Source organism: Pecten maximus, chromosome 7 (assembly GCF_902652985.1).
Source record: "Pecten maximus chromosome 7, xPecMax1.1, whole genome shotgun sequence".
Classification (NCBI taxonomy): Eukaryota; Metazoa; Mollusca; class Bivalvia; order Pectinida; family Pectinidae; genus Pecten; species Pecten maximus.
The window spans coordinates 9905244-9928224 of record NC_047021.1 but is presented as its reverse complement, the minus strand read 5'-3'; the positions used below and the strand labels follow the sequence as shown (position 1 = coordinate 9928224).

Sequence of the window (22981 nt, the reverse complement as noted above, 5' to 3'; positions counted from 1 at the left end):
AATTCTAACATAGTGTTGTCTACTGACAGCAAACGTACAAGGAAACAACAGGTTTCCCAACAAGACCGTCATGTCGACATCATAATTTGTACAGTCTTCATCAATCTGCTTCTCTCGAAAATATTTGCGGTAAAATGTCTTTCCATGTCAAACATGCCTTCGGATAGCCTTATAGTTGGTCTGAATATATTTGAAATGTTGAAACACGTAGTATTAGAATATCGATATGGCAATAACTTTATGGGACGAAGCGGTATCACTATTAAAGCATGGCAATTTCGTGATTTTGGATTCGTCATATGAATAATGGTATTTGAGGTAACCACTCCGTATTTGTCTTGCTGTAAGTAAAGATGTCTTTGACATATGTGTAGTGTATACAAGGCCGACATAGACAGGCATATTGTACTTCCTAAATAAAACATCGTCGTTTAATCTGAGAGTGGAAGAAGTCAAGGTTATCTATCCCGATATTTTTTTCAACACATATAGCCTTATACGAAACCAATGACGTGCCGGCCAGGTGAGAGACAATAAGGTTATAATGACACTGAACTCAGAGATATTTTACAGCTTTCACATCCATTGAATAATCCACAGTAAATTTGCTGTCGTTGATTTATTCTAACTCTAAAAAGTTCATAATATTTCTTCTTAAACTTTAAAGAAGTGTATTATAAGAGAACAAAGACAGCCCTCTATTTTCATCAGGTATACTATTGCCATTCTGGAATGGTAAATTTCGTACATGCCTGATCACTTACCATTGCAGGTACGCGCGTCTGCGTCAAGAACAAAACCTGCCAAACATTCACACGTGTATATGCCAACACCGTCCACGCACGTCTGATCACATGTATTTTGGAGGAGGCATTCCTGAATATCTGCGAATGAATTCAATTATTATAATTGCGACTGTCTAATAAATAAGTTAATACGTAAATAGTATAGTTTGATCGGATGACTAAATCTTCACTAAAAGAAAAGCTAAATATTGGCAAATATAAAAACCTGAATGTTACGATACAGAATAGTATGAATCTAGTCGAATGGAACTAAACAAAATAAATGTGTGTTTGTTGACATGAAGAACTTAAAACTATGATAATGCTGTTACCAAAACATTAAAAAGTAATAATTAACTGTAATTGCCATTTTTGAGTTTTTTTATGTTATCATATCTAAACGATACACAATGTTTTCCTCCAGCTCAACTATAATAAATATAAATTTCTATTACCCCTGTTCTTTACAGAAACGGAAACATGTGTCAGCTTCCTAATGTTTTCAAAATCTACAGTGTAAACTTTGACAATATGTTACCTAGACTATGATTGGTATAGGATTACAATACATTTTACTGCAGACGTTATTGCATGGTGAATAAAGTGCAACCAATGTTCCACTTATGCTATTACTCACCGACGCACGTGTTAAGCTGTTCATCCTTTTCGTAACCAAAGTTACAAAGACACGTGTATCCTCCATCTGTATTTGAGCATCGTGAGTTGTTCGGACAGGTGAACGCTCCGGTGATACACTCGTTGACATCTATAAATGTTTATACAGACAAAAATACAATCTAACTATCAATCTGTATAGACATACTCAAATATTATCACATTGTAACAGAATCATAATTAATTTATATCAAGAGATAAGTGAGATTTTAACCTCTTACGGGACCGTACCTGATTATGCTGCTCGTGACACGCTATGAGAAACGCGTGTTTAATGAAATGCTAAATGGACTGTGAGGTAAATTGGACGAATGAACTATATAGTCAATAGGTTTCCGACGGACGATCAAAGCCAATGCTTTTATTGGAATCTGGGGTAGTATAGCCACCAGGAAATGTTGATACTTGGTCAGACTGAACAGCGAGTCAACTATGAAATCCAGAGGGATGCTGAGAAGAGGAAATTAATGATCATCGTCGTGACTTAAGCTAATTATTTTCTATTTTTTTTATACAGCTGGTGACACCATCCTGTGTTTTAATAGGATTGCTACCTTGCTGGAACACTCACCCTGACATTCCAGGAAAGACTTTTCAGTGTAGCCGGATAGACAGTCACACACGTATGTCCCATTGGTGTTCCGGCACTGTGTGTTCGCAGTATTACACAAGTCAGTTCCCCGGTAACACTCGTCAATATCTATAATACATAATCACAAAATAAAAGTCGTATTTTTTTTATTAGTCTTCATTTCTCAGACTTAAAATCATATATATCACACTTAGATACAATCATATTTACTATTACATTTGTGAAACAAGATCATAGTCACTCATATGTAATGAAATATGCGGTGCGTATGCTATTTTAGTTATTCATTTTAATCTAACTTACCAGCACAAGATCTGAGGTCGGACTGGAGCTCAAATCCACCGTTACATGAACATGAATATCCACCCACCAGGTCCTGACAGGAGTGGTCACATGGTGAAAATTCTAGGCACTCGTTTAAATCTGTAAAGTTGTAAAGTGATGCCAATATCTTACTTACTATACTAAGAATACTTGATCTGTCAAAGCAATATTCTTACTTTATCTCACCTTTGTTATAATACGACTATACACAGGCGTCTGTTTCTGGTTAGTATTAAAACAAATATCAGTCCCTACTCCTACTATATCAATAAGGTGTAACACTTGAAAATCGACAATGTATCGAATCTGGAACAGAAGTAGGCTCTATCTTAGAACAGTTTTAAATGGACAGTCTGATTGGTCGACGATTATAGTTAGTATTGTTTACAGAGCTGTCGACAAATCAGATTACCCGTAGTAAACCGCGCTAAAATGTATAGCCTACTTCCGTTCCACAGTCGATGCATCATCAGTAATCACGACCGTTTTTGGTCTATTTTCTCACCGCTAAATCATTGTCTCATGATAAAATAATAACATACATGTATGTTAACATTTAATGATTCTTTAAAAAGGTACGTTACGGATTAGTGCATTTGACATTTTTATCAGATTGAACTTAAATCAAAAGTGAAGCTCGCCGCCTCCGTAATTATTATTATCCACACTGGACCCCTAGGACCACTGCCCTAGAACAATGACGTAGCTGTGCAGTCATTATCATACAAATACCGTACCTATTATCTAGTTCACATACAATGTGGTATTCGCTTTCCATTTGTGTAATCGTTGTACAATTCATTTTCTTCGTCTCTATACAAGTTACATTTTTTGGCAGACTTTTGTAAAATAGTTACGTTAATTTATAGATACTGATAGATCTCTGGGCCCAACTTTAAATATATTACCATTTTTTTGTTTTTTGTTTCTATTAGGAACAACCTTTCAGGCAAATGTAAATTACTGTATAACTTTTCGAATTTGCTTTTGTTACAACATGCTGTGCACGAATTTACATGAAACGAATATTTGCTACCATGACACATTTGAATTGTGATGTACACATATGTATGATATACCAGTGTTAAATATTTGATTTCATGTTATATTATATGGAACCGTGTCAAAACATTAACATTTTCAGGATTGTTTTCCAAATATAGAAATTATATACACCAGATTATCTCCCCTCGTGTATGATGGATAATTGGATATCTCTTCTAGAGCTATAGTGTATTTGGATAACATTATCATTGGTATAACGAGTTTACCGTTACAGGATGATTATACCCTGATAAAATATACTGTACTTGATAAAGATGGGCATTTGTCATTAGTTTGAAATTGCCATTTTATGAACAAAATGAATTTGTCCCAAGTCAAAGTTTTATACCCGGTATATGATGAACACAAGGTTGCGTCTCCTACCAATACATTTATTTGATCAACATGAGGTTATACTCTTGTACAGCTTTTTATATATTTATTATATAATAACACAAATGCGATATGTAATAACCAAAAATTGCGTTATACATTCCATCGAATGAGTGGACGTTATCGAAATACAATTAGTATACCTGCACACGCTCTGCCATCCCCAGTTAAGCCGAAAGGACATGGGCCGCACGTTGCTTCCACTGCTCCAGCTCCGGCGGCTGCCACCTCTGTGGCGGAGACATCGGTACATTTGACTCCATGAAAGCATGGCTTGTCGGCACAGCCATCTATATCAGTTTCACAGAATGTCCCCTCTAGACCTGCTCCACAAATACATGGAACGACTTCAAACAAACTAGGACCGCCATTTGCGAAGTCACATGTGGTGCCAGTCTGAAACACACGTTAGTTGGTATCGTGATAACCTTTGTGACTAAATCAATGTGTTTATATCAATGAGTTATGTCCTATGATACGGTATTCAATTAATGTACAATGATTTAATGTTTATTTTAGAATATTTGTCAAATTGGAAAGGCTTTGTTAGAGGTTAAAACCCCCTCTTTTCCCCCTATATTAAATGATTAGTTAGATCCATTTTGATCTCCAAGCCTTCCTTTGTTTTCCACACTTCTGACCCTAAGTATCACTGAGGAGTCCTAGACGAAACTCCTGTATGAAGTAGTTTTATATTCAATATTCAGTAAACAGGGTATGTTCACTTTAACCCTAAATCCTTATCATCATCCATGTGATTTTTGTTCCGTTTCCGTTTAGTATCCTGTTATTATCATGGTATAAGTGGGTTTAGGGATTCATCTTAAATCGCAGTCTTTTTTCAAAGGTTTAACTTACTGTTTGTTATACGGTAGTGTAACTAATCTGATATCTTAATATTATAGATTCATCATGACTAGTTTCCCTCTCTAAGCAAAATTAGATAATTTGAAATGTCTTTCAATTTCGGAAATTCGGATCCATTATTCCTCATAATTCTTTTTCTTGAGTACATGGTAGATATAGAAGTATCATATATTTTATTCAATTGAAAAGGTCATCCAAATAACTATTTCCTTCATTTTATTATTGCCATGTCCAAAAGTGTTGTTTTCGAACAAATAATTGTGAAGTATTGGAATTCCTTATTAACTCTCCTCGCGTGTTAACGCGAAAATAAATTCCACGAGAAATATAAGGGGTGTACAGTATACCTAAAGGCAACTTATATTCCTAACCTCATATGTTACCCAAGCTTAAAAATACCGTTCATGGCAATATTCACGAACAGATAAAGTTACAAACCCCAACACATTTGCAGAGATATATCTTTGGTGTCCAGAGGGAAGACGTCTTCCCGTCAGAAATGATGACGGTGATGGCGAGATCCGTCATATCCGGTATGTTGTACCAGGAAATGACGCCGGTGCTGTTGTCTATGGCAACTCCACTGGTGGTCTTTGACGGATCAAGAGAGAAGCTTATCGAATCATTATTAGCGTCAGTGGCCATCAAAGTGTACAAACTCGAGTAATTAGTGTTCAACATCACATGTAGTGTAACGTTTTCCATCGATGCGACTGGGGGAAAGTTTTCTAGATAAAAGGGAAAATCATAGTTTGAAAAACAAAATAATAAGAATATGAATTATTCAACATTTACCAGCAAATATTCGTTATTTTTAAAGACAAGATCCCGGTGTGGGATTGCAGTGCATGGTTTAATTCTTGTTTATTTTTAACTTCATGCATACATAGACTAACGACATTTCTGATAATAACTTATTTATAGGTTACCGGCCTGGTTTTCTTTTATACAATGGAAAATAAAAGGGTACATGCAATGTCATCGAATCCTCACTTTCTCCAGTCGATATTTCGATACTGGTTTATAATCAGGTATGACACCAAGGTTTATATAGACATCTTTAGTACGGTTTTACACTCATTGGTTTAAAAGACAGACAGATCATTAGGGGTTATGTCGCACGATATATTTCAATATCAGCTGTACTAGCCGGTAACGTTGACCAATCAGTTAATCCTTAATCACAGAAGTCGAAACTTCGAATGATATGTTACCTTTAAATGTAATGTATATATACATATAAATGAAATATACAAACCAAGATTGGCCCGGTTGCTTTCTGTTCTGGCCTTAGCAGCAGAAGTAGCCTGAGCTATACTTGTGTCTCCGGTGACTTTGAAATCAAAGTAGCATTCTCTACGATCAGCTGGACTAGGATCATCTACCCCTTGGCCATAGCACGTGCTTATCGCGAGACTTCGTTCTGTATCGTTCGGGAACATAGCCGTCAAGTTGGAGTCGAAAAAGATAGGACGAATCGAGGAATTGAAGCCGTTATACTGTGGATTTCCATTTTCGTCGGTAAACAGTGTCCAGTTGACGTTCGTGGTAGACCCTGTTAAAAGAGTACATGGTGTTTCTTGAAGGATGAACTTTCAATTTTGTTTAGATTATCGGGGTATAACTACAATGCAACACGAGTGAATCAAATAACCAGCGAAGCCGGTCACAGAAATATTCAGATGTTGATATTAAAACGATAGTCTTGGAACAGCCTGTAATTTTAATCTGTCTCACACTATAGCAACAAAACGAACAACTAACTTGAATACTTTGCATATTTCAATGACTTCATCGTAATGCAAGTCAAGTGTTTTCGAAGGTTTTGTTTCAAAAAAAAAAAAAAAAAAAAAAAAATCCGAAGGTACATTCGCGTGGAGGGATATAAACCTGCCATTGAAATTTATGTGTGACGCAGTCAGGAACTGTAGGAATTAATTTAAATTCACTTACATAGAATTAAAGTATCATAAATCTGCTCCTCGGAGGCTGAAGACGGTAAAACGTTTCCTGACGGATCTCTCACAGTCATCTTCAATGTTATCATTGTAATTACCCAGCACACCTAAAACGTTAACAAGTATTACCATTGTTACCTGAAACATGTGAACATATTATCAATGTTACCTTAAACACGCTGTTAATCGACTGACTGTAGCTACGGGATATCTGCCACGTTCACACGATGTTTTAAACGACTAATTACATGCACATCTGAAATATTCTATCATATCGCAACGATCAAAGCAAACTTGTTGTGATTACCCTCGTTGATTTTTACCATTATTTTTTAACATCTTTTGCATTGTAATTTACTTCTGTTTTGGTTACATAAAATGGTATCACTAATGATATAACGTGTGGAATTCGGACTATTTCAGAAAGGGAAATAAACAACTTAAATCATCATTATAACCATTTCGTCCCTTGGGGTGTTTACCCTACCTAAACGTGTCCTTTGTTTTCCTGTTTGTATGATCATTACGACGTTTATGAGATATGTCCTCCTGCAGAAAGGCTTTGTGAAATATTGTTTCAGAGATGTGGTGTTGTTGTTATCTCAATGTAAAAAAATATTGTATGACGCATTGTTAGATTTCTCAAAACAGATGTTGAAGCTATTTGGTGGTTCAGAGATACATTGATGCGTGGCTTTATTGTATACTAGCTACTTGTAGACTATTCTGATATAAGTAACTCTTTTGAAGCTTTTTGTGTAATGTAAAAGATATGAAACATTTCATATCATCAGTTTAAAAGTTTCGAACTGACCTTCGAAAGTGCCTTTCATTGTAGACGGAGCATTAATGGAAAGTTCTATCAGTCCGTTGCTGACACTCGCTCCAATCACCATTCCACCAGTAAAGGTCATATAGTACGTCGTTACAGTGTTATTTGCGGAATCTAAGGCTGTTGTCATGGTAATCGTTACTTCCGTCCAGAAGGTAGCAGACGTCACTTCCGTTAATATTCCATTACGACTGATGTCTGTAAAAAGAAATTAAAAAGTTTGTAAATGATTCTTTAATGACCTGTATTCGTTTAACATATTGAACTTAATGTGAAACAAACAAGTAAAGCATTTAAAACCTAGGTCCAAAAGATAAATATGTTGGTGGTAGAAAAACCGCTACCTAATTAAAATATTTTTTTGATTATTGACTTCGTAAGTGGGCATGTGCGATAGATAAATGTGTTTGTACTGTGCATGGATATGAAACCAAGTCACATTTCCATTCATTGAAAATTTATGGTAATTCATCATGTTTCACTATAACATTGGTAACTTAAAATTCGAACAGGATTTTAAAGAGATTTAAAAAGAAGGTATATCTCAATCAAATTCGAAAAGTCAATATCCAGAAGAGCCATATAAACAAATACTACCAGGTAGTTTGGTAAACACGGTCTTACACACTTGTTGTATCCGTATTGTATATATAGATGTACATGGATACTTACCTAATGTGGCCGTGGTGTCGTTCAGTCGAAACTCCACAGTATCACTGACTGGATCGTGTTGCTTTCCGATGAGTGCCCGGAGAATGGTGGCAACTTGCTGTACTCCGTCCTTGACAAAAGCATCTAATCTTGCTACGAAGCCAAACTTGGAAGCATTCAGCATTACAAAGTCACCCAAGCCGTTGAATGTGAAAGGCAGACCGTCCAAACTTGAAAAATGTGGGTCACCTCGACCGGCAGCTAGATAAATGATAAAATTACTATTCATCTATCATCCAGCTTTATTACATTGGTAAACATAGATAGAGGTGAATAAGCTGTGACATTAACATGCTTCCTTTGATTTCAATACTTCTGAACTCAAGGATCTAAAGAGTCTAAAGAACTCATCAGACTCATGCTATCGTTTGATCCATTACTCGGCCGATACTAGTTCTGTTCATTATCATTCGATTGTGGCCTGAATGATAAATTAAAACAGATTTACTACAAAATTGACGATGGGATATTTTGAAAATAGGTAAATAAAAATAAAACATATTTCATTGCATGAAATCTTGTTAAAGCATATTCAATTGTGTTCATAGTGCCTCATCAGGCTTTAACTAAATCGAAGAAGAAGTGTACATTCAAGAGGTAACGAGTAGAGATACACTTGACCGCTAAATGTAGAAAGTACATGGTTATTATAAGAGACATACTTGATGCCACATGCATCTTAAGGTTTAGATTGAAGTCATGTTTCAAGGTACCTACCGTTCACCCCATTGACGTAGTCAACTGCAGTACCAACTGGTCGTCTGGTCACGAAATCACCACACAAGTCTCGACTGGTAAACGACATGATGTCAGCGGCACAGCAGTTATCACACATAGCGTCATCAAGAGCCTGTGTGGCGGGAGTGTGTCGCTGATACAGATTCATACAACTGGCACTGTAAACGTTTGTCAGAATCCCGTCACCCTGATAGCAACATCTCTTACTCTGAGGACTCTGCGAATTTACATTGGATGCCGCGACTGGAACGTAACATGACACTCCACTTGGGATCCTGCTATTATTTAACATTACGAAAGTTGACGCCGGGAACATTGAAACAGATGAAGGACACGTCGACGCGTCGGAGGTGTCGGTCAGGGGATGTGTCGTATCGACAAGGTCAGCGTCAAGCCAGTTCTTACACACCAAACTCTTCTGTAGAGTTGTACCATTGTTATCGCTCAATGTCATTACAAACTGTCCTATCTTGTTACCGATTTTATAGATGAATGCGTCGTTTAAGTTCACAAGGGCAGAAGACGTCGGGTCGACCTGGTCAAGCGTCTGTATGAGCGTGATTTTGTCCTTATTGACGTCGGTAGAGATAGGCAGGAATGAGAATGGGTACATGTAATATGAGGTGCTGCACCTAGCATGTCCAATAGCAGCCGGATAGAATGCCATGCTTCCAGTTAAAATATTCCAATCCATTTCCTGATATATGAGTACAACATAGGAGTTAATGAAATCCGTCAATAGAATGGCCTGGAAGGTAACTTCCTGTAAAATAAACAGATATTGATTGGTATATATTCTAACAATGTGTGTCGTCCAATCTGCCATTACATGACATGGTTTTATGGAAGACGTTTTTATATTGTGTTTTGTTACTGATGTGTAGCAAGAAATCTATGTATATACTACTTTTTAACAATTCAACTTTGGAACTAAATGAAATAAAAAAAAAACTGATGATACAGAAATGTAAATTTTGTTTGATATTTTTTCCCCAAATTAAGCTCTTCTAGTTCAGCTGGAAAGTAAATGCTCATTGCATAGTGCTTAAACTACGATTTTCTGGTATTACGGCCTAGATTGATAGATTCGGGAGTTTCGCAGGAATATATCTATAACTGTAAAGAAGTTTAAAAATGTCAGGAGGCCATGGTGGGGACCAACATTCATCTCAAATTGTTACCTCTCCTGTGATTGGATACTGCATGCGGTACCATGTGAAAACCACCATAGCTTTGGCCTCGAACGAGTTGGACAGGGCAGTCTGAACGTCCGCAGCTACAGACAGTATAATAGAATTCTCAGATGTGTTTGAAGAGGAATAGACTCGATAATAAACACCCTGATCTGGTACCTAGGAACAAAAACAGTATTGTTGTAAATATGATTCAATCAAACAACAAACACATTTTGCGTATGGTGCTTATGATTTCAATTATTTTATGCATAAAATATACTTGAATCTGTTACTTCTAATTATAGATATTAATACGAATATTCTATTTATTAAATGAAGTTTGTTACTCTATGTCTATTCTAATAAATGTGTTTAAATTATTTTTACTTGAGAGACCGAGTTTAGTGAACGTGGTTGGTAATTTGACAGGGATCTGGGCCCGTATTCATAAAACCGCACTCGTGCTTAAATAACCATTTTGTGCTCAAGCTCAAATACTTTTGGTGAAAAACGATATATGAATTGATATTTTGCAATGATTTGTTGGGATTTCGGAGAGTATTTAGTATTTTCTTTTAAATTGCTATTTCATTATCTAATCGACCTTAATTGAAATTCAGTCGGGTTGAACACATATATCATGTTGAACATAATAATGGTTTAGTAAATCAGACCCAGATAATATCATAGAAGCCACATTCCTCTTCAATGCAGTATTATCTTACATTTCCGATTCCAGTCAGCATATTTGCCCAATACACTGCAACCACCGCCTTCTCTTGCAGATCACTTTGTTGTAAGAAAGAGAAGTCTTCTGACGGATTAGTGTAAGGTTTTCGGTTTCCTGCGTTCGTATTTCCACTATGGATATTTGAGAAAAGGATGAGCCCACTCTTTGTTGCCTATCAGAAAAAAAACAATTCAATAGAAGTAGCAGCACAGTACAACAATGAGACGAAAAACATGTTTTATAAGGCGGAGACGGAGAGAACTTCCATCTACTATCAATGGTATTAAAGTTATATTTACTGCTTCAAAATAATGTTTTTAAAAGAAATTCAAAGCCTATGTCTATTAAGTGTAAAGCCCTTGGTTAATATGCTGGACAATCTTAACATGTCTTCTTATATTTCAAATGAAATTTATCTAAAAGTTAAGCGCCTTATTTTCCATAGATGTACAAATATCATTAAATAATTATTTATGATTTTTACTATGTATAAAACACATTCAAATGCTATGAAATCAGAATATTACTAATAAAACCGTTTTGGTTCGTTACCTACCAAAACCATAATGATCATTAAATCATCATAGCATCCATCTTAGAACATATTAATACAATAAAAAAAAAAAAAAAAAAAATATTATGAAAACTTTCACTGAATTGCGTTTTATCATTATTACTATACGTATGATAACGATACAATATTTGCTGGAGTTATCCATACTTTTACAGGCATAATATTCCCTGCTCTATCTTGTTGTAAGTACAGCTAATACGTATTAATACTTACATATATACATGGTAAATATTTATCACCGATCGGGACAGCGTACGGGAGGCATATATAGTCCGAATACAAGCCGGAGATTTTCGTGTCATTCATGAATGGAATCAATCTATCTTCTACAGAGTAAACAAAACATTGATGTCCATCATCGAATCGCCGGTACTCTAACACAGTATCTATAAAATGTCAGTTACTCGAGAAACATAGACTTTCTATGACCAGATTTAAAACAAATCGAGTGAAGCAGAATAGAGACAGTATTAGTTTAATGATGGAGTGTACTCGGTTGGATGGGTGGGTTTATATTAATGGTAGCATGAATTTGGCAGGCAGTTATTGTGAATAATAATTGTTCGTGAAGCTTCCACTCGATTTTAGCTATAAATGTTTCAAAACTTAGTTCAAATCCATAATTATATGTGCTATAAACATTCTATTAACATTTTACATCACTTTACATAAAGCAAAATAACACAACTTCTTTAGCACTAGTCCAACATCGTTAATTTTAAAAAATACTTCTCTAAATTGATGTCATTAAAATTTTCCAATTTCTTCGTTTTATAGCATTTCATACCTAATTGATAATTAGTTAGCTGTTTCGACATTTTTCTTGTTGTTTTAACATATAGAGGCAGCAATGCTCACTGAAGTTTAATAATATTACCTCTACATGAGGTTCCATCACCCGTGAATCCAGTCTTACATGTACAGGTATAGCCGCCATTGGAGTTGACACAGTCCGCCCTCTCAGCGACGTCACAGTTGTTCGTAGAGCTAGAACTGCACTCGTTAATGTCTACAAATCAACAAAATAACATGAAAAAAACCCAATGAAAATGCTTGTTACAATCAAGATTAAATAATTGCGTTGTATTGAAAATAATGTAATATTTTGATTGTGTGTTACCCACCATTGCAGGTTTTCATGTCGACACTAGACGTGTAACCCGTCATACAATTACACTTGTAATCGCCGTCCGTGTCTTCACACGCGGAAACACCAGCGTTCAAGGTCCCGCCTGTCTGACATCCAGAGCTGGCCACACATTCGTTAATATCTGAAAAATAACATCGTGAAATGTCCAGTTAAATCCATTCTCTGTTCGTTTCCCAACGATTATCAATATTGATGTTCAGATGTCAATGATTTGACAGCATATCCTTACGTTTCAATTGAATTGGATTTCAGGAATGTTTTGTACAAACAGCATACAAGAGACATAAGTACATTTAATTACAATTAGAGTTAGATACAGTAAAGTCAAATCATACTCAAAATATGTCGAAAGAAATAAGGTACAGTTTCCATTTAGCAGTCTGTGTAACCTCGTACACGAACAGTTGTTTAACCTTTCTTTTACGACAAAATCATTTTTGAATCGATTTTTATGTATCATAACTAGTCAATGTCACTTGCTAAAGCTATTTTGGAATTAAAACGGGTAAAATCAACTTACTGACACAATACTGTCCATTGCCATTGTTTTCATTTTCGTAACCTGCATTACATATACACTTGAAGTTTCCATCTGCTGTACGGCCACACTGGTGTGGAGAACATGGCGAATTGTCGCAGGGATTGACGGCCGTAGCTGTAAGGATTGAGCATAATCATAATGGCAAACCGTTACTCCTGAAACTAAGTTCGGACGAATACAGCAAGCCTGTAGCTCAATAAAAGATTGTATGAAAGAGCTTATAACAGACATGTAATTAAGTGAGAGTTTATAACAGACAAGTAAGTAAATGAGAGTTTATAACAGACAAGTAAGTAAATGAGAGTTTATAACAGACAAGTAACTAAATGAGAGTGTATAACAGACATGTTACTAAATGACAGAGCTTCTAACAGACATGTAACCAAATGAGAGCGGGTTTATAACAAACAAGTAAGTAAATAAAAGTTTATAAAAGACAAGTAACTAAATGAGAGTTTATATCAGACAAGTAACTAAATGAGAGTTTATAACAGACAAGTATGCAATTGAGAGTTTATAACAGACAAGTAACTAAATGAGAGTTTATAACAGACAAGTAACTAAATGAGAGTGTATAACAGACAAGTAACTAAATGAGAGAATTTATAACAGACAAGTAACTAATTGAGAGTTTATAACAGACAAGTAACTAAATGAGAGTTTATACAAGACATGTAACTAAATGAGAGTTTGTAAGAGACATGTCTCTAATTGAGAGTTTATAACAGACATTTTACTAATTGAGAGTTTATAACAGACATGTAACTAATCGGTAGAATTTAAAACAAACGTGTAATTGAGATGTAACTAGGCATGTAACTAGGTAACAGACATGTAACTAGGTAATAGACATGTAACTAGGTAACAAACAAATGACTAGATGACGGACATGTCACTACGTAACAGACACGTAACTACGTAACAGACATGTATCTAGGTAACAGACATGTAACTAGGTAACAGACATGTAACTAGGTATCAGACACGTATCTAGGTAATAGACATATAACTAGGTAACAAACAAATGACTAGGTAACAGACATGTAACTAGGTAACAGACACGTAACTAGATAACAGACATGTAACTACGTAACAGACACGGAACGTATATATACAAAACAGCAAATGAACAGGACACGGTTATTTTAGTGATATAGATATTTATAATATCGCTTTAATTTTCTTTCTATCTTAAGCACAACAAACCACATTTGATGAGTATTGTGTCTTGAAGATATTTAATTAAAATGGTGGAAATTACTGTTATCTGCCGTTTGCAGATGCCATAAATAATTAAGAGTTATCTAGACTGTATTAAAATCAAAGACGGAGTTGTCAGCTCAATCTGAAATTTATAAGAAAACATTCAACCATCTTTAATTTATGACTATACTCATGCAAGGTAATGACGTCACATACCACTTCCCATAACAACAATAAATAATTCATAAACGCTCTTACCAGAACAACAAATAACTCACCCACAATATCTACCGTCACTACGAGTGATCAAACATGATTAAACAGATCAATGTTAATTTATCCTCACACTCATGGTAGCACGGTAACAGTTCCTAAAATACACACCAATTTGAAGGTTTCATTCTCGGAAATGTTTATTTATCTAAAAAAAGAAACATTATTCCTGAAAACTGACAAAGCATGCTTACTTAACACTAACTCACTCTCGTCATAAGATAGGAATAGATACCATAACGGGACCCAGACGCCCACCATCTTACAATCATTAGTTTTCCACTTTCTTCCAGCCTCTGTAGATGATTGTTATATGGATAGGAAATTCACACCAAGTGGAAAGTTTATAATTAAAAATATGTATCAATTTTTTTCCTATTGGGTTTATTTAGGCATATTTATATAATTAGAGAAAAAAACATGTGCCGATTACAGATGTTATATTCTAATCCAAGATGTCTGTCCATCAAAGAGGAATTCAAGATTACAAGAACACAAACCGAGAGAGAGTTACCTACAGATAATATAATATACGTTAACCACAAACCCGGCAATCTCCGGGTGATAATTTAATACCATCTTTTTGCCATTGTATTTCCGAGTATGTTATTGGAAGATTCTTTTTATAAACATTGAACAGGAAATCAGGCGAAGCCTACTTACAATAATAAACAGTAGCTACCCGATACGGGTAGCTACCACGGTACGGGAGTGGTCACTTTTAGATAGGGAGGTCAAAGGAGAACGAATTGATCCCCTCAATTCTCATCAGGATAATATGGATAATCACATGTGCATGCTGGGCTATCTGATTGGCTCAAAAGGGACTGAGTTGCCATTTCTTCCATTTCGAATTATACCTTTTTAGAGTTACCTTTTTTGTGTCCGTGATATCTAAACATAAGCGTACATGAGGTATATAAAGCAGTTAGAAATATGTATCTTGTTCTCGGTCTCAAATTCAAGATGCCCAGCTACAAGACGATATTTGTAAAACTAAAACTGCAGAAATCTAGCCATGACGGCAGCTTGGCATTTTTTTTCTGATAATAAATAAACATGTTGAGATTTGTTAAAAATTTGCTTTCGTGTAAACGCAAATAGAAATCAAACTCGAACTCAATCTTGCACCCCCTTTCTATTTTTCCATGAGAGTTCTTAAACTGACGACGAAAGACTCTAACGAAATTTGATCACACATGAAATATCTTACATTGTGTTTTCCAGCACACCAATGTGTATCTGATACTCTACATATACGAGGATATATAACAGAGTAGTAGATACAGAACTACATACAACAACCATTAGTAAAGTAGCTACGGAAGAGAAAGCAAGATACCAATGGGCCTTAAACGTCACCTGAATTCTGATATATTTCAATCCGTTTGATACATTTAGCACGCATCCCCCCCCCCCCCCATACTCATGAAATTATCAATTTCGGTAAAGAACCTTAAGATCCTTCAATCTATTCAGATCACGTGATTATACGATATCTGGGTGTTAAGAAGAGGATTTTTGAAATTTCAGGTAATTTTATATATTTTGCCCATTTTTCAGGCCCATGACGGAAAGGGACAATATAATTCATAATTTTGGTTGTCATTTAACTATGAAAGGCTTCTGAAAAATATAATTGAAATCGTTTAAGGGGTTTCTGAGCAGAAGTCGAAAATGTAAATTGTTTCTGAACGTAAGACGAATGACACCCGACGACGGACAAAAGGCAGTTGCAATAGGTCACCTGATATGACCTAAAACAGGTGAGGTATGTCAAGTGTGTAGTGCTGTCAGCCGTGTGTAGTGGTGGTGATACCGGCCATGCCATTAGTACTGGCGGTGGTAATATCATTGTTATGATACATGCGGATATTTCTGTCTTATCGGAAGAAAAAAATATGATCGTCATGCAAAACACCTAAGTGATTTATGTGAATTAAACATTGCATATTCTTCGATGACTGTACAAGTGTGAGGAGTACTTATTTATAAAAGTATCATTACATCATATTATTTGAAATGTAATGATATTTAAACAATTAAGGGAACGCCATGTACGGGAGTATTCATACAGCTGATCATTCTGTTTAATTGATATATATATATATATATATGTATATAAGCGTGACAGGTTGTATGGCAGTGTCATAATGGCACAGTGAACTGTAACCGTGAAATCACGTTTAAGCATGTGTTTGCGACCGTTCATTATATCGGTCTTACCTTTAATTGTCATCGTGGTAGTAGTAGAACCAGGCGTGGTAGTAACGGCAGGAATAGTGGTAGCGGATTGGCTAGTGGTTGTAATTATAGCTGTTACAGTTGTCAATGGTGTTGTGGTGGTAGGTGTTGTGGTTGTAGTGGTTGTAGGTGTCGTTGTGGTTGTAGGTGTCGTTGTGGTGGTAGGTGTCGTTGTGGTTGTAGTGGTTGTAGGTGTCGTTGTGGTTGTAGGTGTCGTTGTGGTTGTAGGTGTAGTTGTAGTTGTAGATGTTGTTGTTGGAGGAGTTGAAGTAGTTGTTGTTGGTGTCGTTGTGGTTATAGTGGTTATAGGTGTTGTAGTGGTTGTGGGTGTCGTTGTGGTTGTAGGTGTCGTTGTGGTTGTAAGTGTTGCTGAAGGTGTTGGTGTGGCTGTAGATGCTGGTGTGGTAGAAAGTGTTGTTGTTGTAGTTAGGGTTTCAGTGGTTGTAGGTGTTGCTGTTGTTGTTGTTGTGGGGGTTAATGTGGTTGTGGGTGTCGTTGTGGTTGTAGGTTTCGTTGTTGTTGTAGGTATCGTTGTTGTTGTTGTTGTAGATGTCGTTGTAGGTGTTGCTGTTGTTGTTGTTAGAGTTGTGGTGGTTGGGGGTGTCGTTATGGTTGTAGGTGTCGTTGTTGTTATAGATGTCGTTGTCGTTGTAGGTGTCGTTGTTGTTGTAGATGTCGTTGTGGGTGTCGTTGTGGTTGTAGGTGTCGTTGTTGTTGTTGATGTCGTTGTGGGTGTCGTTGTTGTTGTGGATGTCGTTGTTGTTGTGGGTGTCGTTGTTGTTGTAGATGTAGTGGTTGTAGGTGTTGCTGTTGTAGGTGTCGTTGTTGTTGAAGATGGCGTTGTTGTTGTAGATGTAGTTGTAGGTGTCGTTGTTGTTGTGGATGTCGTTGTTGTTGTGGGTGTCGTTGATGTTGTAGATGTAGTGGTTGTAGGTGTTGCTGTTGTAGGTGTCGTTGTTGTTGAAGGTGGCGTTGTTGTTGTAGATGTAGTGGTTGCAGATGTTGCTGTTGTAGGCGTCGTTGTCGTTGTAGATGTTGTGGTTGTAGGTGTCGTTGTTGTGGGAATTGTAGTGGTTTTGGGTGTCGTTGTGGTTGTAGGTGTCGTTGTTGTTGTAGGTGTCGTTGTTGTTGTAGGTGTCGTTGTTGATGTAGTGGTCGTTATTGTTGTAGGTGTCGTTGTTGTTGTAGGTGTCGTTGTGGTTGTAGGTGTAGTGGTTGTAGGTGTCGTCGTGGTTTTAGGTGTCGTTGTTGTTGTAGATGTCGTTGTAGTTGCAGGTGTTGTAGTGGTTGTAGGTGTAGTTGTAGTTGTAGATGTTGTTGTTGGAGGAGTTGCAGTAGTTGTTGTAGGTGTCGTTGTGGTTATAGTGGTTGTAGGTGTCGTTGTGGTTATAGTGGTTGTAGGTGTCGTTGTGGTTATAGTGGTTGTAGGTGTCGTTGTGGTTGCAGGTGTTGTAGTGGTTGTAGGTGTAGTTGTAGTTGTAGATGTTGTTGTTGGAGGAGTTGCAGTAGTTGTTGTAGGTGTCGTTGTGGTTATAGTGGTTGTAGGTGTCGTTGTGGTTGTAGGTGTAGTTGTGGTTGTAGGTGTCGTTGTGGTTGTAGGTGTAGTTGTGGTTGTAGGTGTCGTTGTGGTTGTAGGTGTAGTTGTGGTTGTAAGTGTTGCCGAAGGTGTTGGTGTGGCTGTAGATGCTGGTGTGGTAGAAAGTGTTGTTGTTGTAGTTAGGGTTTCAGTGGTTGTAGGTGTTGCTGTTGTTGTTGTTGTGGGGGTTAAAGTGGTTGTGGGTGTCGTTGTGGTTGTAGGTTTCGTTGTTGTTGTAGGTATCGTTGTTGTTGTTGTAGATGTCGTTGTAGGTGTTGCTGTTGTTGTTGGAGTTGTGGTGGTTGGGGGTGTCGTTGTGGTTGTAGGTGTCGTTGTTGTTATAGATGTCGTTGTCGTTGTAGGTGTCGTTGTTGATGTGGGTGTCTTTGTTGTTGTGGGTGTCGTTGTGGTTGTAGATGTAGTGGTTGTAGGTGTTGCTGTTGTAGATGTCGTTGATGTGGGAGTTGTAGTGGTTTTGGGTGTCGTTGTTGTTGTAGGTGTCGTTGTTGTTGTTGTAGGTGTCATTGTTGTTGTAGGTGTAGTAGTTGTTGCTGTTGTTGTTGTGGGAGTTATGGTGGTTGGGGTTGTCGTTGTGGTTGTTGTTATAGGTGTCGTTGTTGTGGTTGTAGATGTCGTTGTGGTTGTAGGTGTAGTGGTTGTAGGTGTCGTCGTGGTTTTAGGTGTCGTTGTTGTTGTAGGTGTAGTTGTGGTTGTAAGTGTAGTTGTAGTTGTGGTTGCAGGTGTAGTTGTAGTTGTAGATGTTGTTGTTGGAGGAGTTGCAGTAGTTGTTGTAGCTGTCGTTGTGGTTATAGTGGTTGCAGGTGTAGTTGTGGTTGTAGGTGTAGTTGTGGTTGTAGGTGTAGTTGTAGTTGTAGGTGTCGTTGTTGTTGTTGTAGGTGTCATTGTTGTTGTAGGTGTTGTTGTTATAGATGTAGTAGTTGTTGCTGTTGTTGTTGTGGGAGTTATGGTGGTTGGGGGTGTCGTTGTGGTTGTTGTTATAGGTGTCGTTGTTGTGGTTGTAGATGTCGTTGTGGTTGTAGGTGTAGTGGTTGTTGTAGATGTCGTTGTAGTTGCAGGTGTTGTAGTGGTTGTAGGTGTCGTTGTTGTTGTAAGTGTTGCTGCTGTTGTTGTTGTGGGAGTTGTAGTGGTTGTGGGTGTCATTGTGGTTGTAGGTGTAGTTGTGGTTGCAGGTGTAGTTGTGGTTGTAGGTGTAGTTGTAGTTGTAGATGTTGTTGTTGGAGGAGTTGCAGTAGTTGTTGTAGGTGTCGTTGTGGTTATAGTGGTTGTAGGTGTCGTTGTGGTTGCAGGTGTCATTGTGGTTGTAAGTGTTGCCGAAGGTGTAGTTGTGGCTGTAGATGCTGGTGTGGTAGAAAGTGTTGTTGTTGTAGTTAGGGTTTCAGTGGTTGTAGGTGTTGCTGTTGTTGTGGGGGTTAAAGTGGTTGTGGGTGTCGTTGTGGTTGTAGATTTCGTTGTTGTTGTAGGTATCGTTGTTGTTGTTGTAGATGTCGTTGTAGGTGTTGCTGTTGTTGTTGTTGGAGTTGTGGTCGTTGGGGGTGTCGTTGTGGTTGTAGGTGTCGTTGTTGTTATAGATGTCGTTGTCGTTGTAGGTGTCGTTGTTGATGTGGGTGTCTTTGTTGTTGTGGGTGTCGTTGTTGTTGTAGATGTAGTGGTTGTAGGTGTTGCTGTTGTAGGTGTCGTTGTTGTTGAAGGTGGCGTTGTTGTTATAGATGAAGTGGTTGTAGATGTTGCTGTTGTAGGGGTCGTTGTGGTTGTAGGTGTCGTTGTTGTTGTAGGTGTCGTTGTGGTTGTAGGTGTCGTTGTTGTTGTAGGTGTCGTTGTTGTTGTAGGTGTAGTTGTTGTAGGTGTCATTGTTGTTGTAGGTGTTGTTGTTATAGATGTAGTAGTTGTTGCTGTTGTTGTTGTGGGAGTTATGGTGGTTGGGGGTGTCGTTGTGGTTGCTGTTATAGGTGTCGTTGTTGATGTTGTAGATGTCGTTGTGGTTGTAGGTGTCGTCGTGGTTTTAGGTGTCGTCGTGGTTTTAGGTGTCGTTGTTGTTGTAGATGTCGTTGTAGTTGCAGGTGTTGTAGTGGTTGTAGGTGTCGTCGTTGTTGTTGTAGGTGTTGTTGTGGTTGTAGATGTTGCTGTTGTTGTTGTGGGTATTGTAGTGGTTATGGGTGTCGTTGTGGTTGTAGATGTCGTTGTTGTTGTAGGTGTCGTTGTAGGTGTTGTTGTTGTTGTAGGTTTCGTTGTGGTTGTAGGTATTGCTGTTGTTGTAGGTGTCGTTGTGGTTGTAGGTGTCGTTGCTGTTGTAGATGTCGTTGTAGGTGTTGTTGTTATAGATGTAATAGTTGTAGGTGTTGCTGTTGTTGTTGTTGGAGTTGTGGTGGTTGGGGATGTCGTTGTGGTTGTTGTTGTAGGTGTTGTTGTGGTTGTAGGTGTTGTTGTGGTTGTAGGTGTCGTCGTAGTTCTTGTGTGTGTTGTAGTAGTGGTTGTAGGTGTAGTTGTGGTTATAGCTGCCGTTGTTGTTGTAGGTGTCATTGTTGTGGCTGTAGGTGTTGTTGTGGTTGTAGGTGTCGTTGTTGTTGTAGATGTCATTGTAGTTGAAGGTGTCGTTGTAGTTGTGGGCGTCGTTGTGGTTGTAGGTGTAGTTGTGGTTATAGCTGCCGTTGTTGTTGTAGGTGTTGTTGTTGTAGATGTAGTGGTTGTAGGTGTTGCTGTTGTGGAAGATGTTGTAATTTTGGGTGTCGTTGTGGTTGTAAGTGTTGTTTTTGTTGTTGTGGGTATCGTTGTTGTGGGTGTCATTGTTGTTGTAGATGTAGTGGTTGTAGGTGTTGCTGTTGTAGGTGATGTTGTTGTTGTAGATGTAGTGGTTGTAGGTGTTGCTGTTGTAGGTGTCGTTGTTGTTGTTGTTGGTGTCGTTGTAGTTGTTGTGGGAGTTGTAGTGGTTTTGGGTGTCGTTGTGGCTGTAGGTGTCGTTGTTGGTGGTGGTGTTGTTGTAGATGTAGTGGTTGTAGGTGTTGCTGTTGTTGTAGGTGTCATTGTTGTTGTAGGTGTCGTTGTTGTTGTTGTTGTTGTAGGTGTCGTTGTTGATGTAGATGTCGTTGTGGTTGCAGGTGTCGTTGTTGTTGTTGTAGATGTCGTTGTTGTTGTAGGTGTTGCTGTTGTTGTAGATGTCGTTGCTGTTGTAGATGTCGTTGTAGGTGTTGTTGTTATAGATGTAGTAGTTGCAGGTGTTGCTGTTGTTGTTGTTGTTGTTGGAGCTGTGGTGGTTGGGGGTGTCGTTGCTGTTGTAGGTGTCGTTGTTGTTATAGGTGTCGTTGTTGTTGTTATAGATGTCGTTGTCGGTGTAGGTGTCGTTGTGGTTGTAAGTGAATTGGCTGTAGGTGTCGTTGTGGTTGTAGGTGTTGTTGTGGTTGTAGATGTTGCTGTTGTTGTTGTGGGTGTCGTTGTGGTTGTAGGTATAGTTGTTGTTGTAGGTGTCGTTGTTGTTGTTGGTGTCGTTGTTGTTGTAGGTGTCGTTGTTGTTGTAGGTGTCGTTGTTGTTGTAGATGTCGTTGTAGATGTAGATGTTGTGGTTGTAGGTGTCGTTGTTGTTGTTGGTGTCGTTGTGGTTTTAGGTGTCGTTGTTGTTTTATGTGTCATTGTTGTTGTGGGTGTCGTTGTTGTTGTAAGTGTCATTGTTGTTGTAGGTGTTGTTGTTGTAGATGTCGTTTTCGTTGTAGGTGGTGTTGTTGTAGATGTAGTGGTTGTAGGTGTCGTTGTAGTTGTAGGTGTCGTTGTTGTTGTAGGTGTAGTTGTGGTTGTAGATGTCGTTGTCGTTGTAGGTGTTGTTGTTGTAATTGACGTTGTGGTTGTAGGTATTGTTGTGGTTGTGGGTGTTGCAGTGGCTGAAGGTGTTGTTGCTGTTGGAAGTGAAGTGGTTGTTGGTATCGTAGTGGTTGTAGGTGTCGTTGTTGTTGTTGTGGGAGTTGTAGTGGTTGTGGGTGTCGTTGTGTTTGTGGGTGTTGTTGTTGTTGTTGTTGTTGTAGGTGTTGTTGTGGATGTAGGTGTCGTTGTGGTTGAAGCTAATGTTGTTGTGGGTGTTGTAGTTATTGTAGGTGTCGTTGTGGTGGTGGTTGTCGTTGTAGTTTTAAGTTCCGTTGTGGTTGCAGGTGTCGTTGTGGTTGTTGGTGTCATTGCAGTTGTAGGTTTTGTTGTTGTAGGTGTAGTTGTGGTTGTCGGTGTATTTGTGCTTGTTTGCGTAGTTGTGGTTGTAGGGGTCGTTGTTGTAGGTGTCGTTGTCGTTGTCGGTGTAGGTGTCGTTGTGGTTGTAAGTGAATTGGCTGTAGGTGTCGTTGTGGTTGTAGGTGTTGTTGTGGTTGTAGATGTTGCTGTTGTTGTTGTGGGTGTCGTTGTGGTTGTAGGTATAGTTGTTGTTGTAGGTGTCGTTGTTGTTGTTGGTGTCGTTGTTGTTGTAGGTGTCGTTGTTGTTGTAGGTGTCGTTGTTGTTGTAGATGTCGTTGTAGATGTAGATGTTGTGGTTGTAGGTGTCGTTGTTGTTGTTGGTGTCGTTGTGGTTTTAGGTGTCGTTGTTGTTGTAGGTGTCGTTGTTGTTGT

General features: G+C 38.0%; 1 protein-coding gene across 1 annotated transcript in view; it reads right to left on the bottom strand.

Moving 5' to 3' along the window:
* LOC117331046 (serine-rich adhesin for platelets-like) overlaps positions 1-22933 on the bottom strand; it is a gene marked incomplete at its 5' end in the record, with an annotated part of 41911 nt that extends 18978 nt beyond the window's left edge. The window contains 23 exons of the mRNA XM_033889639.1: positions 765-884; positions 1423-1551; positions 2032-2160; positions 2356-2475; positions 3957-4209; positions 5119-5408; positions 5939-6235; positions 7453-7668; positions 8143-8382; positions 8899-9682; positions 10101-10271; positions 10820-10996; positions 11612-11724; positions 12276-12407; positions 12523-12669; positions 13069-13203; positions 14801-14861; positions 18470-19179; positions 19802-20133; positions 20298-20593; positions 20690-21405; positions 21497-21762; positions 22230-22933. Of these exons, the coding sequence (XP_033745530.1) occupies positions 765-884; positions 1423-1551; positions 2032-2160; positions 2356-2475; positions 3957-4209; positions 5119-5408; positions 5939-6235; positions 7453-7668; positions 8143-8382; positions 8899-9682; positions 10101-10271; positions 10820-10996; positions 11612-11724; positions 12276-12407; positions 12523-12669; positions 13069-13203; positions 14801-14861; positions 18470-19179; positions 19802-20133; positions 20298-20593; positions 20690-21405; positions 21497-21762; positions 22230-22933 (6538 nt within the window). The remainder of the gene's footprint in view (positions 1-764; positions 885-1422; positions 1552-2031; positions 2161-2355; positions 2476-3956; positions 4210-5118; positions 5409-5938; positions 6236-7452; positions 7669-8142; positions 8383-8898; positions 9683-10100; positions 10272-10819; positions 10997-11611; positions 11725-12275; positions 12408-12522; positions 12670-13068; positions 13204-14800; positions 14862-18469; positions 19180-19801; positions 20134-20297; positions 20594-20689; positions 21406-21496; positions 21763-22229) is intronic.
* Positions 22934-22981: the final 48 nt, after the last annotated feature.